General features: G+C 38.5%; 1 protein-coding gene across 17 annotated transcripts in view; it reads right to left on the minus strand.

Annotated features, from left to right (window-relative positions):
- Positions 1 to 20,186, minus strand: part of CADPS (calcium dependent secretion activator) — a 424,483-nt gene that overhangs the window by 131,834 nt on the left and 272,463 nt on the right. For 13 of the 17 annotated variants that reach the window (XM_040994752.1, XM_040994757.1, XM_040994754.1 and 10 more), the window contains 2 exons: positions 15,889 to 16,101; positions 3,082 to 3,218 (listed from right to left, as the gene is read on the minus strand). In XM_040994752.1, coding sequence (XP_040850686.1) covers positions 3,082 to 3,218; positions 15,889 to 16,101 — 350 coding nt within the window. Of the gene's footprint in view, positions 1 to 3,081; positions 3,219 to 11,245; positions 11,258 to 15,656; positions 16,102 to 20,186 lie in introns of those variants that run through there. The other 4 variants (XM_040994750.1, XM_040994751.1, XM_040994760.1 and 1 more) reach the window with 3 other exon arrangements.

Raw genomic sequence — 20,186 nt, forward strand, 5'->3', positions numbered from 1 at the left:
GGAATAGTGCTTTTGTCCCTGACCAAGAGTTTTCAGTTGAGTCAACCTTCTAAAGTACAGAGAGGAGTATTTTCATTTTATAGATAAAGAAATAGACCTCTGAATCACTAAATGACTTGCACAGATAGTAAAAATCAGGGGCAGGACTCAAGTCTAATTATTATATTCTAAGTTCTTGTATTTTCTACTCTGGAGCATGAAGAATGAAGGTACTTTGAAATGTTTGGAGAAAACAGGATTAAGAGAAGGCTTTTTTTTTTTTCCAAAATATTTTGTGGAGTCATGCATACTAGAGGTTTTCAGAAAGTTCATGGAAAACGATTATGAGGCTAGGCATGGATTTCAAACATTCTTTGCACCAAAAGAAAACTGCCGTTTAATTCCATTTTCCACAAACTTCTTGAAGTACACTCACATATTAAGGTGATATCATTCCAAGACTTCATAGATCTTTTCACTTCAGGAGACTTCTAAAAATATAACAAAGGTAATGCAATAGTATAACTCTCCAAGGAGAATGGCATGACTAAGTTTTCATGTTATGAATCAGATATGATTCAATTATACTGAAAAGTTTCGATTCCCTGCTTTAGAGCTTGGTTTTGTTTCTCTCCAGGCAATTAATTATTTGTTTCCTTATTATCTATTCCCTGCTGTGAGGTCAGCCCAAACTCTGCTATGACACAGAAACTGGAGAGAGCCTCTGAATTAAGTGCAAACTCACTGCTACCTCTGTTACTCACTATAGAAAACAGGTGCTTAGAAAGGCCAAGTGACAAGTCATTTCAAAGTCACTCTTGCCCAGAGCCTGAAATCAAATCTCATTTTCTGGATTGGGTGCCTTCTGAAGCAGGACATAAAGCAGTTTTGGTGTGGTATGTTGTAAGCTAGGCATCCAGGACTGTTTTGAGGACAACCCTCTCTGAGTCAGCTTGCTGCTCCATCTTAGGAGAAAAAGGGCAAAAGGAGAGAGTGACTAGGGAACAGGGAGAAACCCCAGAAACCAGCAAGGGAGGCCTCTACCATCATCTCATCTTTATTAGGAATCTGCGGAATCTTCGATTGACAACCTGCAGCTCAGCGATGCATCCAACGAAAGACGGCATCTTTCCTATTTCAAATTATAAGTTACTGCAGAGGGCGGGAGAGTAGTCGAGGCAGTGGGCTGCCCCTATAGGCAACTTCTTTGCCACTCCATCTGCTACCCCAAATGCTAAATCTTAGAAACAACACTGCTGTGAAAGATTAAAATATATTTTCTACGACTCAGATGACACCAAGTCTTTTGTAGATGCCAAAATAGCTGCTTTGAAAAGAGTTGAAGAAATATCAATTAGGAACTCAGTCGAAGACACAGAAAAATTTATGTATCCCTGCTGGTCGTTCTCCAAAATCAACTGAAAAAAAAGACTGTAATAATGAGAAAATGGAATATAGAGCGGCAAGAGATATGATCCTTTTCATTTCTGTTACTTTTTGAAATTTTGGAATGATGACTAATAGATACAGGTATACAAATACAGAATGAAGCTGCTTTATGCTAATCATAATTGATTTTGAAATTTGATTTTTTTAAAAGTCTATAACTAATGGGAAACAAGTTTCAACGTTTTATTCCTGTCTTGTAGTAAATCTGAAAATCAAAGAAAATCATTTTAAAAAATGGTGATATGAAAAAATCTTGGAAAAATAATTTGCCTCCAAAAAAATTCCTCAAGAGAATTGGAATTACACATAAAAGACAGTGAGTTAAGTTCAGAGCATATTTTTAAAAGTTTCACAAATGCAATTTATGATTGTGTGAATAACCACATAATCACAGGAAACATTTGAGAAAAACTGCTTTGCAATACAAGGTAAGGTTTTTTCTTTTTTAATTTTAAGTTAAACTAATTTTTTCCTTTCCAATTTGGCAAAGTTCAGACTATTCTGATGAAGGAATTCTAAACCCGAGATAATCAATGAATCTTTATGAGACACAGATTAATAAATTATCTCACACAATCCAGTTTCTGTTTTCAAGACAATTTTATCTACTATTTCTTATATTTTCATTTATGGTACAGAAAAAAAAAAGGAATTTAAAGTGAAAATTAGTCAGAATAGAATTAACATATAACCATGTCATGTAGAAAAGAGGCTTTACTTTCCTAATATGATACATTTTGTTAATTATGCAATATTACTACTCCATAGATATGCTGAATTCATTATTTGTAGTCAGATGAAAATTTTCCTTCGAGTAAAGTCATTGCATCATCTAGCTTCACCTCTCCCATCTATAAAGCAGAATTAATAACATACATCTTTAAGAAAAGAAGTAATAATTTATTGTTTTCAGAAGGTAATAAGTCAGGTTTTTCTTTTTTCTTTCCCGGCTTTTGGAAATGATTATTTAAAACCAAAAGTATGCCTTCCAAAGTCTGATGAAGGCATAATGTGATCCTTTGAATTTAAATAACTTAAATCTAGATTTAAAATTGGATTTCAGAAAATGTTGACCCTTATGCTGGATAGTTGGATTTTAATATAGTCTCAAACACTATGTTAAAAAAAAAAAAGAAAAAAATCCTTCACAGGGTGGAAAAATGCTGTCGATATTCTATAGAAAAAGAATAGCAATCTAAACAAATAAATCCAAATCAATGAAGCTTATAAAATGGAAGTGGAATTTATTTACAAAGCATTTAAATCTTTAAAAGATACACAAAGCACAGCTCAGGGGTGGGAAGGGAGGGGCTTCCTGAATTCAGAGATACCGAGGGAATTTTTTTGCAAGTTCTCCACAAGCAGGTGCCAAACTCGATTACCCTCTTGGGAATATTTCTCATGTAGCAGCTGAAAAGGGGGAAGCTGGAGAATTGGATCTGTCTCTACTGATAACTTCCTCCCGCTAAGTCTTTTTCTTTCATAAGTAAAACTATCTCAATCCCAGAAATTGAGAACACATTTCTAATTGTTCATGGGACTCTGTCGTGGGGGGAAAAGAGTTTCTAACAGAAAGGTGTAGAAATGTTCAAATTAAATGAAAAAAAAAAAAAAGCTATGTTTAAATTGCTGTAGACCAAAGAATATACTTGCCAGGCAAGAATAGGAATCATTAAGTCTGTGATCCAAAGTAAGGCGTTGCACCATCTCAAAGAGGGAAGCGTGGTCAAAGTTACAGGGGTTGGAAGAGATAAATTCATCCATGCCATGCTTTTGAGCTCTATCTGCGTCTGTTCATTTATACATGTAGAGAGAGACACAATTTAGAGAAACACATCACATTTTCTTTGACATTTCAAATACACAGGAATTCACTAGGCATAACGAACATTAGCTGTTTCCCATTGCTTCCCACCAACATCCCCAAGATATTCTTTTTACCTCCCATTGTCAACTTGCATCACTCACTGGTGAGTTTATTGCATTTAGGCAAAAATATATTGGCATCAACATGTTTATCAAATGATCGCAATTCCAGTGCACTTATGTTGTTCTTTAAAATCTAAGCACAAGACTGTAGCTTCGTCTGCATTTCACCAAACACTGAAAGCAGATCGGATCTTTGCTTATAACAGCCTATGTAGCTTCGGATATTTTTAATAGATTCTGCCATTCCAGTGGTTAGGGCTAGAGCAATTTCTCTACAATTATTGAAATTATCTGGAAAAAGGGTTATGCTGATTTTTCAGCAAAGTGACAATGTTTGTGTCCTCCCCTTCCAAATCCACATTGTCAATTTGGTTTCACAAAAGGTTTGAGTCCTCACCCTCCAAAATTAAAAAATAAAAAAATAAATAAGATTTTCACTGAAACCTGGAGGTTATGTGAAATGCAAATATAGTATGTGATTGCCAAGGACATTGCTTTAAGATGTGTGTACTCGGTTAGCAAAGCTTATGAAAGAGACAAACAGAAATTTACTCAGCAAGGGCTATGATCTGCCATTTATTGTGAATTAATAGTCTCAATGTATTCACACTTTTCATTGCAGGGTGAAGGTTGTAGGCAAAACCTCCTAAGGGCTAACTAATTAATCTCAACATGTGTAACTAAAATATATTCGATTCAAATGGCAAAACAACTCAGAAATCCACTCTAGTGTGACCAAGCAAACCCTAAGAGGTAGGAATGAAGGCCCCTTTCCCTGCAGCGACATGCTGCCCTAGTCATCTTTTTTTATTCTCCTGATCTGTAGGCTATGAAAAAAAGAATCTCATATCAAAGAGAGAAAGATTTTCTTCAATCCCCTGGCATGGAACAGTCTATTGGAATGTTTACAATGGTGCTGTCAGGACTGGGAAAAGATGGATTTCTGACTTGGGATGGGGTTTGGATAATATGTTCATCCATGGCCTCTGTCCCAAACAATTGTTTTTTTTTTTTTTTTTCTTTTTTTCTTTCCAACACTCAGGCTATGGCTGTAAGCTGGGGTTATGTGTGACAGTGTGACTTTAAGATGATGATTTCTCCTATTGCTGTTGATTTCGTGTATCATTTAAACCTAATTGCTTGAGAGACTACATGCCTGCCATCTTATTCTGAGATTTTTAAAATCCCTCTGTTGTTTTTTCAGAGAAGCAGCAAGTGGTCAGTGTTGGAACAAGATGTGTTGTTTATGCCCAAGACACACAGCAGGAACGGTTTCCAGAAGAATGTGTGTTTTAACAGCCCATTAGGATGATAAAAGACACACATTTGGAAGGGTTATTTTAACTGACAGTCTCAATGGATCCTCTTGGCTCTGTTAGCTGTCTTGGCCATGTCCTTTCTGGGTAAGGGTGGGCATGTCACCGGGCAGAAGGGCACCCTGCCCTGCTTGTTTGTTCTCTCTACTACAAGTCTCCTTTGGCTCAAGATGGTCAGAAAGTCGGGGGTGGAAAAGCCAGCTGCTCCTAGGGCAGGTGTGTGCTGACTCTGGCACACAAAGTCTGAAACCTGCTCCAACGTGCACTTTCCCCTGGCATAGACACTTGTGACATCACAAAGGCCACCTCTCCAATCTCCTTGGACAGACCGTGCCCTCTCACCTTTATTCTTTCAGTCGCAGGGGAATTCGGCTCGGGAATAGAGCAGTATGGAGCAGGACACACATTGCTCATTCTGTCCTGTCACACAAAGCCTTCTCCAGCTTCTGTGTCTCCCCATTTGAGCAGAGAGGGTATTTCTGGTGAGCATCAGCTTCTTTTATTTTCGTTCTCAGGTTTCTTGGAAGATGGCACAAGCTGACAAATGGACTGGGGCTTTATTGTGCCCATCTGGTTTGGATATTTTGATTCTCTTCAGTGAACCTGGTCCTTTAGCTCTGAGAAATGGGGGCTCTTTTGTGGCCATTAAAAACACAGCTCACATTTCAAGCTTTAGACTTTGTTGAACATCTTGAAGATTTTGCTAACGACCAATTTTGCCTGGGTATCCACTCAGGAAATCAACCTGAAAATGCAAGTTGGCTCCTCTATCAAGACCTGGATCCAAACCCACTTCCCGGCCCTGCATTTATCACAAAGGCTCAATGAACACTGTTTGGCTGTGCTTATGTTTGGGCTAATAGCAAATCTGAAGAACAACCTCATGATTTTTAATGATGTCCAAAAGCAGGATTAAACAAACAAACAAACAAACAAAAAAACTCTGAAAATCAGCTTGTTTACCACCCTTCCAGAAAGTAACCTTACCAAAGTAAAACTTCCTGTCGCCTTCTTTACATCCTCCTCTCTGCCTACACATAAAATGAACCTGGAACTAGATTTAGGAGGTCTAGACTCATGAATAGGAGGTCAGAGATCTCATGAATTGCTTTTTTCTCAGAGCCTTGGGTTTCTTCTGTGAAATCTGAATTAATTTATCTGTTTCCTTTTCTGCTGGCATAAATATTGTAATAATAATTTTTAATATCACTTGCACAACTATAAGGGTGGGGTGGAGTTTAATAGGAGGAGTTTGCAATAAGTAAAAGGAGCAGCCACTGGACTTTTATTTGAACAAAATGATCATGCATTTAGTATTAGGTTCATTATCTTAATGGGTCCTTAAATGGGTGAGCTTGCAGTGGTACCTGGCTCTCATGAAATTCTTAAGTTTCATTAAGCTTATATTCAGAAAAAGAAGGAATAGTCTAGAAATGCTGTTTCCAAGTACAATGAAAGAAAGGATTCAGATTTTTATCACAGCGATTGTATTTGGACGGAAGTGGGGCTCTGCTATGTCCCTGACATCCAGCACAATATCTTGCACCCAGTAGGCACTTTCGGTACATATTTGCTAGCCCAAAGAACTGATTTTATCAAAATGAATACATTTAGTCCACATGTCTTTTATAAATTTCTTGATTTTATGGGACATTGATAACCTCAATTCAATGGGAACAGTTTTCTTGTTGGGAGGGAGGGCAGCAGGTGGCTGAGTGGGTGGGCTTCAGGAAGGGTCACCAAGAGAAGTGCTAGGAGGCAAGCTGCTTAATGTTTCTGAGCCTCCTGTCCTCATTTATAAACTGAGGATCTAATGTGAGGTGACTAGAACATTCCTAGCACCTGGCAAAGAGTGAATGCGCAACAAACAGTAGCTGGATATGAACAGGCAAGCTTCTTAGGTTTTCCCAAACTAGTCAGCTTGAAGCTATTTGTGAGTCAAGGATGTTCCTTCCCTTCTTTTCTTCTTAAGCTATATTGTTTCTAGGAACTTTGGAGTTCTTCTCATTGCTCTAATTTGTTACATCTCTGTCCCTATGTACCCAGTGACTACCTCCTGTTTCTATGTTATGGCTGGGTTAAGTTCCAGTTACTCTATGGTCAGGAAACATACATGGTCTTTGCAAAAAATTCATGGAAAACACTTATTATGGAAAAAAAAGATGCATGGGTTTAAAAATATTTTATACCAAAATGAACATATCTTTTATTTTTCCATGAACATTGTGAAATGCCCCTATGTACCTTGGTAGAAAATAGGCTCCCTAAGGGCAAATTCCTTATCTTTTATTCCCCTATCCTCACTGTCAACAACTTCAAGAGGAGCCAGGACATTCAGACTTAGTTATTAACTCACTGACACCTAAAGCCTAGGCAACTTCTTGTTGACTTTATTAAGGAGTCACACACATGGGGATTCAGATGGTATCTTGCAAATTCAAAAGTGGGAACATGTGCTCTTTGGGGAAAAAAAAAATCTTATAGAAGGAAACAGAATTCTAGGTGCAGGTGTCTTTGGATACTATTCAGATTGTCTGCCTGTGTCTCCATACATGTCTAGGACCATATGCATTACATATGTTGCCTATTTTAAAATAAAACACTGCAGTGGTCCAGCTGTTCCAAATTCTGTTTCAAAGAACTTGTGGGCGCCTCCCAAGCAACACCATATAGTCACTCTTACACTGTCCCAGCCTGTTCTACAGTGCCGAGCAAGATTAAACGAATGCTCCTTGCAGTTCCACTACCTCTGTACAAACAATTGGAATTGGTCGATTAAAAAAGAGAAAACTTTAGTGTTGACAGTAGCAGGGAAGAGCAGCCCAGTGCAAAATATGAGAACGTCAATTCCTGAATTTGGGACATTTAGATCACTTTCTTTGCCAATATTTGGCACATGTCAAGAGAATGAAAAGGAATTTGAACATTAGGTTGGGCAAAACAGAATTAGGAGGGGAAGGTGGCTGCCTAAATCCCTAAAGATATTTGGATCATCTCTTTCTTTGGGAGAGGTACAGGAATGCTCTTTTCCTTTAGCATATATATATTTCCTTAGAAATTAACGATTGTCGACATTTTAAGAATTATCTTACACTGTTTCACATCTTAGGAGGTAATGTCTAAGACGTCCTTGGTTTGGCAAGTGTTCCGAATGTAACTGAGAGGTTCTGCAGTAGGTTCTGCAGTAAGGGCACAATCTGACAGACACACCTTCCAAACGGTGCTACCTGCGCCTCTTCTGACACATAACTGCAGGAGGATTTGGAAGTCCTTTGTGACATGGGCACAGGAGGCTGACTCTAAAGTAAACCTAATTGAGATTGATCCTTATGCTATATTAGATAACAGAAAGCACTGTCTGTGATATCCGTGAGGCCAAATCAGACTGATAGAAAGCAGGGATGCTTTCAAGTGCAAATCTTTATCAGAAGGTTGCAGAGACACAATTTCGAAGGGAATTTTCAGAAAATACTGCTTCCTGAAGTGATATCACTTTGTGAGTTTTATGCTCACCTACCTTACTAAGATTCTGCTAATGTTGGCCTTTATGGACTCTTTGTCATTTATGTTATAATTTAATTGATCATAATATTCAGGATTTTTTTTGTTCCCATTTTTTTTGCAACTGGGAAAACATACCCTATTTTTTCATGACTTCTTATCATAATAGTTAGCATACTTATGTGATTTTCTTTCAGACATTTATATTTTTAGATGGGTTGGCAATAATGTCTGCTACATAAAAGTAATTTTCTTGCAGAAATAATACAGCTTTAAAATTTTTATTTTATTGAGATTTTCCCATTATCACAATAGTTTTGAAGGCTAAGACAAATGGTTGGATCTCCCATTTGGTTATATAATTCAGTATTTTGGAAATTTTTACGTGAAAAGGAATGTCTGATGTTGAAAATAATTTTAACTGTATTGTTAACAAATTATCTGAAAGAGGCTCTACTCTCTTGTGATTCCTCTCTATAAGCTAGAGGCAGCTGCACTAGCGTTGAAACCGAGAGCAGTTATGTCTACTGCTATTCCTGACGGGTGCTAGGGGCGAGAGAATATTTCATGTGACTCTAAAATTATCTGTGTACCCGAACTGCACATTAAAAGGTGACTTTGTGGCATCCTTCTATGGCGAATGTGTGCTTGTCATATCTGCTTGACAGTACAAGAGCAAATGTATGGTTTGGACAATAACGAACAATGACAGTAGTCAGCTTCATCAGAAGACATGAAATAAAGAAATGACAATGATTGATGGCAGCTGGCTGTTTACGGATTGTTCTAGAAATGGGTTTCTTGGCATGTTCAACTAACCAGGGGACGCTGCGCTCTGCCTCAGCTCAGCATAGCAAGCAAAAGTCGGGTGCTGTCCTGGCTATCACCCTGCCACACACAGTGGACCGCTTAACAGAGGAAACAACTGAAGTCCTTCCCCATCCTTTCCATGAAACCCAGCTCACGTGAGCGGCCAACAGGGGAGGGCTGCTTCAGAAGCCATCAAGGACCACGTTGTGTTTTGTAGAAAGCTTATATTTAAAACAACTTTGGCAATACACTTCAGGGAATAAACGTGATATTTATTTCAGTGTTATTTTTTCTAATACTTCTCAAGACAGTTGTTTTGAATAAAAATCACAGCAGAGACTTTTGTCAATGATCTCAAATGAAATTAATGATTTGTATTTTCCATGCAATAGATATAAAGTTTCAGTGAAATGATTGTAATCTATGTTTTTACCTTTCCTACAGCATGGCAAAAGAAAATTTTCCATGATTAATTAATAATACATCTTACTGGAAACTACTATGACATGAAAATTACTGAGTAACCAATTTATTAAGTCTGTCCAAAGTTACACACTTTAATTAACAAAGAAATGAATCTTCATTTAATATTTAGATTTTTTTCATGGTGTTTGGAGAAATTGGGACCTGACTTTGAGAGTGTTTTCTTCTAAAAAGCCATTTAGTTTTACATGGAGAAGGAATGAGATTTACAATATAACTTTCAAGTTGATATTGCATTGATTCTTTTGTAATGCATTCCTGCAACACAGCAACTGCAAGTTGACAATATAAGAAGACACAGTAAAAAAAAATCTTATGAGATAAAACTATATCAAGGAATTAAGGCAAACGACTATTTGAAAATCTACTAGAATAGCAATGCGGTGTTTTGTAAATACAAAACGGAATTCATTCAGTCATATATTCACCCATCCTTTCTTTCATTCTTGAAAAAAAGTATAACAGAATCCTGAATTCCCACTAAGTTCACATTTTTCTATAAGTTTTTAAAAATGCCTCTCCAGACATTCATAGGAAAGTAAGGTTAAATTAAATATCTGTTTGGAGTGGTGATAAAAGTCTGTCTGCTAGCCAGGAGTACATTTATGCAAAATAAAAGGAAAAAAGGGAGATAAAGCAAATTAAAGAGAAAAACAAAAGGAATTGGACAAACTATTATTAAATGGTTAGGAAGAATGATACGACCTACTTCTTCTAAATCAGCATTCAAAATACTCAAATACATATTTGCCTGCTCTCTTGACCATATTTTCTAGCTCCCTCTAATGTCAAATCTTCCCTCATAACATTTTCAGTGCTTTGATTTTTCTTGTGTGAATAAAGGAATTGTATATTCTTATTCATCATTTAAATCATGAAGAGAAAGATTCTTCGCATGTTTTTAAGTATCTTTTTTCTCTTATGGGTTCATTTTTAGAAAAATCAATACAAATACACATGATGTACAAAAGTTATTGTGATTGCTTTGGGGGGAGTAGAATGACCTCGGAGTCCAGAGGTCAAAACTCTGTAATGTTATCAGACTGTGAGTAAGTTACATGGACTCAATTGTGTCCTTAATTTCCTGTTCTTGTGTGTGGCAGTCCCATGTATTATAGTTCTCCCTTGAAAATTAATCCTCTGCTTTTTTTTTTTTAGAGCACACCCTCAAGCCGGGTAGAATAATTTCTGGAGTGTTCCAACAATGCTTTTACTTTGTTAATTGTGTCTTGCAATTTCTTGAAGTCTTGCTCAGTAAACATCTTTGGGTTTCCTACCCCACCTGTCTATTTGTTTAGGTATCCATGGTTACCACACAAATGGTACACTGGCCATTCTAATCTTTGGAATGGAAAGGAAAAATAACAGCAACAACCCATTGTAAGAGTGCAAAATGATCTGTTTTCAGGCATTAAGCAGTCAGGTAGCTGTGAATTCCATGAGACAAAGGCATTCTTTGCCATTTAATCATAAGGTTTATCAATATTCTTGTAATGAAGAAAAATTAGAAGATGTGAATGGTTGGCTTCACTTAGAGGATCATTTGATGCCAATATGAAAGCCAAGGAGAGGAGGCAATTATGCACACATCACATGCATCCTAGTTTCAGTATGGAAGCTTACATTTCAAACCTAAGGTCGGGAAAATAACATGAAAAAGTTTTACTACAATGTCTAGACATGAGGAAGATTTAAGAGGAGAGGGGAGAAGCACATTGCAGGTGTCAGATAATCTAGTCTGATTATCTGAGCTGTGCTAGCTATAGGGGAGCACTTACCCTTCAGTCCAGCTAGAAGTTAGCAGGGTAAGAAGGAACAAACCAGAATAACATAAAGACTAGCAACAAGGCTCAGGAAAGCAGACAGGAGTTCTAACCTACCAGCTAAAGTTCTTGGGTTCGAGCAAAGATTGAACAAGAAAACTTAAACAAAACAATAAAAACCAAAATCAACTTCCCCCAAACTGACAAACCAAAATCCCTCTGTTGGGGACTGTTCAGATAGTAGCAAAAAACACAACAATTCTTAAGATGTCCAACTTTGGGGATCTCTGATGTGATTAACAGTGGAGAAACAGATATTGGAATGATACATCAAATAACCTTTGACCAAATGCCAAAGATTAAAATATTCTTTTCCCCACAACCCATTTCAATGAGAATCCAGACACTGATTTTGATTGTTCTATGAATACATAATGGACAGGGATAAGGTGTCTCCAGGAGAGGCCACTTGGCACAATAAATCGTGGCAACACTCAACAGATTTGGATACTCTTTCCCAGGTAAGCAAATATTGGCCATAAAAATAGGAGAATTGCAAGTATTTATCTTAAAACATTGTGTAGCTAGATACTGTCTTAATTTCCATAAAACCTTAACAGAAAAGGAAAAAAAAACTAAGTAATACACACACAAAGACCACAAAAGAACAACAACAAAAAAAAAGGCTTAAAGGTTGTGAAACCCAAATCTTTGTAGAATCACACACAAACTAATGAATAGCAGGATCTATTTTTGTTAGACTTTTACAATTCCATATAAATACTCCACTCCATTCTTAGATGTGTCTTTCCATTTTAAATAGCAAAAATAAAAAACGACAAAATAAAACAAAAACCAAAAAGTGCCCCCAGAAGTCTCAATCTCAACTTAGAAACACTCAAATAAACTTACAATTACTCCCAACTTTCCCAAGCTAGGAAATATTTCCCTTTTAAGGTCCCCTTGAACAGATAACGACATGACAAGACTGGGGTGTTCCTTGTTCTCCACCACCCTCCCAAAATACGTATGTTGCCTTCCTTCATAGTGTAAATACTAGCAAAGTGAATTCAAAGTTAATTCATTGGGAAGTTGTTGTTCTTAAAAATTACTCAGTAGTTAAGAATGACAAGCACTTTCAGCAAATTCTCCAAAGCAGGACTTCACCACATGTGTGCAGAATTGATCATCTAAAAACAACCTTACCTTTTTGGAGGTCAAGCAAACATTTATTTTTTTAAAATGCAATACTTGATTGTTCTTTTACTCTTTCCTCTTGATATAAAAAAAAAATCTGTGATGGACTGAAATATTGTGATATGACCTGATTAAACAAAGTCACTGTGGACAATGGCTATCGAATGCAAGTCAATGACCAAAGGATGCGGCTTATAGTTTCTTCTTGGTTTTGTATTGTAGTACGGGGTTACACTGTAGTACTGGGTGATCCATATGTCCTATTTTGTCCTGGGTTGAGGGGTCTTCCTGGGATGCAGGGTTGTCAATGCTAACCAGGAATGTCCTGGGTAAATCAGGAGAAGTTGTTCACTGCAATATGAATCAACACTGTTGTTTGAATTACCCATGCATGAAGCTTGCATTGTCTAACAGGGATGGTTTGAAAAAAATCAAATCAGTTGTGAAGTAATTGTGAATTAGCTGTCACTCCGTAGCAGATTCCAATAAAAATAATGACTTCTTTCCTCACTCCCAGTCTCCTCTTATTTTGCTTGCAATGCAGAATTAATTGATGATTCCATGGAATATAAAATTTCTCTTGCCTGTTTTTTCCTTCCATCCTCCTTTCCTCCCTTACTTCCTTCTCTCTCTCTCTCTCTCTCTCTCTCTCTCTCTCTCTCTCTCTCTGTCTCTCTCACGGGTTTTTTGTATTCCACCTACTATTCTGCGTTCTCAATTATGGCAACAAAGGTTACACTTAGTGGTATTCTGCCTATAGTTTTCATTGTTTCTGAACTGGTCATCGATAGATTTTGGAGCAGTGTTGGAGCTGTTTTAGGGAGGGTAACATTGCCATGGACTGCAGGAATCAGCACTACTGGAGTGAAGCTGTGGGCAAGGAACCCAGTTATTATAGGGTCACTATGTATGTTGAATTTTGTCACTGTACAACTCAAGTGGTGCCATCCACATGTTTACCTACATGAAGGGATGTTATCTATCTGCATGGTGGAAGGTGGTGGTCGTGTCCTTAGAGCACCTGATCTCACACTCTCTGGGCACTCTCATACCTGGACAGTAATTAGGGAAGCATTGGGAAGAAGGTGGAGCTATGAACAGGTACTCAAGACAGGACTCCGACCTTCTTTTGACTTAGTCTACCTCAAATACTCCCGACAGGTAAGTTTTTATCCCCTAACTGTTCTCATTATTCTGCCTTAGATGCACCAGCGAGTAACAACGATCTATTTCAGAGTACTGTCTCACTATGCTTTCAAGTCAATTGTTCTGCTGATGACTAACAACTATCATGTTAATACAATAACCAGCTGAATTCTAGCAACTAAGCAAAAGCTATCTCAAGAACCCTGGCATATTTTCATAGTGAGACAACCCTCCTGAGCACTTTCCATCACCAGTCTTTTTCAAGCAGGGCTTGCTCTCTTTTCAGTTTTACCCTGCAAATGTCCTTCCTGCTCCCTCCTTGGTGAGGGAAAAGGGTCTTCTCACAAACCTACTAGCAATTCCTGAATCTGGACAGATGATGGAAGAGACACTGAATGAAAGGTGAGATGACTTCAGAGGAAATGGAGATTATTTGGAAATGTGAAATATTTTCCAAATATCACCTGAGATATATGCTTCATGAGACTGATCTGGATGACTGTTGCAACCAGGGTTTGTTTTCCTCTGATACATGGATAATTTCATTTCTGGTAGATATGATCAGAAATGTTATCTCCAAATATATGAAAGGGGAGCCTGGTGGGCAGGGGGAGGGGAGGAGTTCCATGATGTCAGGTTTTATATTCTGAAATTATATTTTTAGGAAACAACAGTAAACAAATATTGTGTATGCTTCCTCTCAACTAATGGTGATTTTTCTCTTGATATAAATAAATAAACCTGGTGCAAGAAGACTAAAGACAGGCACTTGGTGATCATAGGCAAGGAAGCTACCACTTCTTCCCCATTGCACATTTAAATCTAATTCTTTTATAATATTCTGTGTGGAAACTGTGATTATGTGGTTGTTTGCAATCTTCCAAAAGGGAAGCATCTTATTTAAAAAAAAAAAAACCAGCATTGCTAGGAATTCCGGTGAGCACCTGACAGAGAGTTTGCCTTGCAATGAAAGAGTTGCACTTCCTGATTAGCAAGGTTACTGAGAGGTTTGTCAGATGAACGTGAACATGGCAGTGAATACACTACACAGAATTTTCCCCCTTAGTTGCCACCGTTGTGTAATTATTTCATATTTTGGTTAAGAGCAGCAGAGGAGAAATTGTAAAACACTGGGTTGAAGATCAAGTTTCCTGTGCTTTTGGGCCTTTGCACTGGATTTCCCTTTGGCTGTAATTCTGTTTTCTGCAATATTTGTGGAGCAGACTCCCTGTCATTTCTTTGGGTTTAAGTTCTTGGTGACCTGTAATATCTTATCTCCTTACACAGTCACTATGAAGTGACATTTTTCATGGCAGTTTTCAGTGTCCAAATGATGAGATTCATTTGCTGACTTCCATGCTGTCTAGGCTCTCCCACTGGGCTACTGGCATGGTGAGATCAGGGAAACCATCTGCCTTCCTAATTACGTGTCTCATCTCCAGACAGTTGCTCAGTAAGCCAGACTGAAGGAGCTCCATACTAGCATTGGGAATCAAGATTCTTGTTACAAATGACTTCAACCTGAGCTATTCCTGGTTGACTTGATGTTCAGGGTAAGGAAGAAGTCTCCCTTTAGGGTAAATGTTTGCAACTTCAGTGATTTCTTTATTTAGCGCTTTTTGTCTCCATGTCATTTGTTTTAATAAGTATCTTTAAGCATATACCTTGCTCTCACTTTATGAAATAGTGGGAGATATAAAGCATCCTAGGTAGCAAAACTACATGGCAGGAAGACAAGAAGAGATAAAAGGAGAAGAATGTGGAATAGGAACTGGGGCTGTTAAAGCAGACAGTTTCATTTTTGGGTTTCTGGTATTTTAACTCGGGATGGGATTTTAGGTACCATGTTTTTTTTTCTTTTTTTTTTTCACTGCATGTGATAATGTCATCATTTATTTTTAAATGGTTCTAAATTGCAGATTTAAGTTTGTTTCAAATCAACTCTATTTTTAAATCACTTTTAATAGGGAGAAATGAAGCAAGGATATACAATAATTTACTATATTTGAAGGACTCAAACAAATACGTGTTTGACTGTGAATTCCAAAGTCTTCACAAAACATAAGATAATATCCACCTCCAAAACCCTTCCCTTTGTTTAGTTCTTAGGGGAGAATGTCAAGTATTGCACTTTAAAATTACTTTCATTTAACATTTTGTCCCAACTTCCCCCCTTGAATTCATATATGATTTTAGCAAATGGGAATTTATGTTTTATGGATCCTATATATAAAAGCAACTAGGTTTTCTAATTTAACTTTGGAAGACTTTACTGTACAGAGCAAATATATTTTTTAAATGGCATATTTACTTACAAAATTGAGAGATGGGAGCATCCAGCTGTGGCACATTTCCACCCTTAGCGTTGAGTTTCTGGACTTGGGTGGGGGGCACAGGCTTGTGTGACTGCCCGGTGGCTCGGTACATGGCTTGTACCCACAGGATGCGATCTTGTTCATCATCACTTGCAAATATCACTGTGTCTCCTTCTTTGACTGCATTGAAGAAAGCTCGGCCACCCTCCAAACCTGGAAGAAAAAGGAGTAACCATGTCCACCACACTGAGCTGGGTTGCCTTCTGCCATACTCTGCCCTGAGATAAGCAATGTCTGCTGCATTGCCTGAAGCTGCAGGAGGGAGGGCATGCTTAATCCAAGTCTAGAATGGGAAGTTTGAGACCCACTTGGTCATGGCAGGGGTGGGGGGAGCCATATTCTTTTTTAAAGAGATTGTTTTGATTATTTGAAAGGGAGAGAGATACATCTACTGGTTCATTCCCCAAATGCTTGCCATGCATGGGGGTGAGCCAGGCTGAAAGCTAGAAACTCTTAGAGTTTCCCCTATTGGTGGCAGTGACCCAAGTACTTGGGCTATCTCTTGCTGCCTTTCCAGCTGTATCAGGGAGCTGGATTAGAAACAAGGCAGCATTAACTTGACCCAGCACTCTGACCATGATTTTACAGGTGCTCTTTGATTCTAACTCTTGTTTCTTTCTTTGTCCTGGTGAGGACAGAACTAACAGGTTGCTTGGAAGATGCATAAACATTTGCATGAGGATATATTTTTTCCCTATTTATAAATAATGACAAAAATGTCTGAACTGTCTTCTCCCTTCAGTTCTCTTGACAATGAAAAGGAGATATTTACCAAGACTTCTCAAATTCTATAGGGCATTTAAATCCAATGGGCTTCTTGTCAAAATGCAGCTTCTGATTTATCAGGTCCAAAAGAGATTCTGAGAGTCTGTATTTCTATTAAGTTCCCAAATAATGTAAATGGAGCTGGTTTGAGGACCACACTTAGAATATCAATGGTCTGGGGCCAGCGCTGTGGTGGCATAGCCGGCTGAGCGTCCACCTGTAGGATCAGTATCCCGTAGGGGCACCAGTTGGTGTGCCAGAGGCTCCATTTCAGACCCAGCTCTCTGCTTATGGATGAAGGCAGCAGAGGATGGCTCAAGTACTTGGCCCCTAAACCTATCTGGGAGATCTGGATGAAGTTCCTGTCTCCTGGCTTTGGATAGGCCTGCTTCTGACCACTCTGGCAAACTGGGGAATGAACCAGTGGATGAAAGATCTTCATTTCGTCTTCTTTCTATAATTCTACCTTTCAAATAAAAATACGATACATTTTTACTTTTAAAAAATCCCAAGGTTTTCTCTGCTATTCTGCATTAACAGTTCCTCCAACCATGCTGCTGTCCTAATAAACATTTTTTTTTTTGTCAACGTCACTAGAGACTTCAACATTGCTGACTGCAATGATTAAGTCCAAGTCCTCATTTGGATCAATCTGTGAATCTGTCGGCCTCATGTGCCACTCACTTGTTTGGCTTCCAGGGCACCCAATGTTTCTCTCACAGCCTTTGCCACGAACTCGTAGCCTTGTTTGCTGGTTCTTCCTCATCTACACCTTTGCATGCTGCCATGTCCTGGCATTCTTTCCTTGTACTTTTTATCTACTTGCACCCTCTCCCTTGGTGATGTTATCCAGGCTTAAATACAAGTATGCCCATGATCTTCACATTGTATCTTCACGCTAGACCTCTCCCTTGAATTTCAGAACTGAGTATCTGCCAGCTTTCTTGACTTCCTCTGAGGATAACTGGTAGATACCCCAAGCTTATCAAACCCAACACTGAACTCCAGATCTTTCTTCCAAACCATCTGGGCAGAGCTGAGCTCATCTCTGTAAGTGTGGCAGCCCACATTCTTAGGTTCATTTTTGGCTCCCTACTTTCAACACTCACATCCAGTGAACACCTTCCTCTTTCAATGCTGCCACCTTAAATCTCACCTGGATTGAGTAAAGAGCCCCCTGTGTGACCTGTTAGCTTCCACTGCCACTCTCTATGATTGATTTTTGACATGGCAATCTCAGCCCTCAGTTTAGTGTAACATTCAGGTCAGATCATTTCTGTGCTCAAAACCTGCCAGTGGTGCCATATTTCTCTCAGAAGAAAAGCCTACGTTCTGACAGGTCTGCAGGTGAATTGCTCCTCACCCTCTTGAGTACACATATACTCACATACACTTAGCTGTAACCACAGTGCTTTCCTGATGCTCCATTACACCTGAAGCTGTTCTCTGTGCCTGGAACACTCTAGCTCCATAGAGCTGCATGACTCACCGCCTAACCCCTTTCATGTTTTGGCATAAGGAGCATATTCCTGTTGACATCTCCCCTAATCCAATGTAAATTTCCTCCACTGTTTGTATCACCTAGTAAATTATACAGTATTAATTATATAATCAACCAGTTAAGAATTAAATCAGTCCAATAATTAAATTAATAAGGAAATAATTAAATAGGATAAGACATGTATTTGTTGAATGAAGGAACGGATAAATAAGCTATTATCCCATTCTTCCCATAGCTATTTTAAAAGGTTAAAATTTAGAGAGTTAGGTGGAAGCACCTTTGGGCAGAAGTCTGTATTTTAGGTTACTGTGTACTCCCCAGCTGCAAATAAAACTTATCTGTCTTAGGTTCTTCACCTTATCTCCAGTTACTGGTTATACACTTAGAGGAGCATAAAAGAATGATGTAACTTTCCAAACTTCCAGTAAAGTCTGCAACCTTTGATTTTTTTTTTTGATATTAAGAGCCATTTCTGATGCTATTAGACCCAACCGTTGCACTGACAGTGATTCAAAGGATGTCTGTCTTGCAACAGCAGGTATGAGCTGAGAATTCTGCTCTTAGAACATATAATGATTAAGGACAATAAACAGCTGCTTCATTGCATGGAGGGCCTCATGGTACAACATGAAGCTTTGATAAAAGCTTTCTTTAGGAGTTATAATTATGAGGGAAAGAGTTTGATTTATTTCTTGCAGAGGATTAAAAAAATGTTCTACTTGGGAAAGATTGATTAATCTAATGGATGAAATAAAGGAAGAAAAATTCTAGAAGGAAGGGGAGGAAGCAGAACTTTGAAGAGTAGGTGCTTTGGGCTGGTGGTACGGCTCAGTGAGTTAAGACACTGCTTCTTACATCAGCATCATGTATCAGAGCACAGTCCTGGCTATTCTGTTTCTAATACAGCTTTTTGCTAATGATCTTGGGAAAGCGGTAGGAGATGCTCCAAGGACTTGGGCCCCTGCCACTCATGTGGGAGACCCAGATGGAGTTCTGGGCTTCTGACTTCAGCCTGGACCAACCCTAGGCATGGTGGTCATTTGAGGAGTAAATAAGCATATGGAAGATCTATTTATTTCTCTATTACTCTGCCTTTGAAATAAATAAATTGCTATGTCTTTAAAAAGAGAAATGAAAAAATGAACAAAAAATAGAAAAGTTAGCACTTCGGAGTTCAAAGGAAGACTAGGTCTATAGACCTTCCATCATGTGTGGCACTCAATGAATGCCAGAGTGGACATCATTGGAGGGGCACTTCCCCTGCCTCACTGCCACTCCCTTCTCCCTCAGGTTTTTGGTGGTACTGTCAGAGTTCATTCACGGAGGCATCTGAGAAATTGGAAAACCCCTCCACTGCACAGTCATTCAGAGACACAGACCAACACTAATAAATACTCTAATTTTTATTTGAACATCTCAATAACTTTGTAATATAAGTGCTATTCTTCCAATTTTAGAGATGAGGAAATGAGTCACAGAGAAGACAATAATTAGCTTTGGTACATAAAGATGGGCTGTAAAAGTCAGAGCTGAATTTTGAGGCTAGATTAGCCCCAGTGTTTATGACTGGAACCACTGTGCTATACTTACTAGGCTCGAACCAACGGGACTGGAATGCCCAACCAGTGCTCAATAGGACTGCCCTTAAGAACAGATGAAGTCACAACATGGAATGAGTACAGGCAAATATAGATACCTAGAAGTGGTAGCAGCAATGAGAGGCAGTGAACATACCAATGATTGCAAGAAGGAGAGAGAAAAACCACAATAAGGTTTCACCTAGTTACAGTGGCTAGCACTATAAAAAAACAATGCTGGTGAGGATGTAGAGGAAAAGGTATCCTGAAAAACTATTGCTGGAGATACAAAATGGTAAAACCATACAGAAGGCAGCATTGAGATCGCTCAGAAATCTACAAGTAGACCTACTATACGACTCAGCCATTCCATGGCTAGGCATTTAGTCAAAGGA

This window comes from Ochotona curzoniae, unplaced genomic scaffold (assembly GCF_017591425.1).
Source record: "Ochotona curzoniae isolate NIBS_2020 unplaced genomic scaffold, NIBS_Ocur_1.0 contig_908, whole genome shotgun sequence".
Classification (NCBI taxonomy): Eukaryota; Metazoa; Chordata; class Mammalia; order Lagomorpha; family Ochotonidae; genus Ochotona; species Ochotona curzoniae.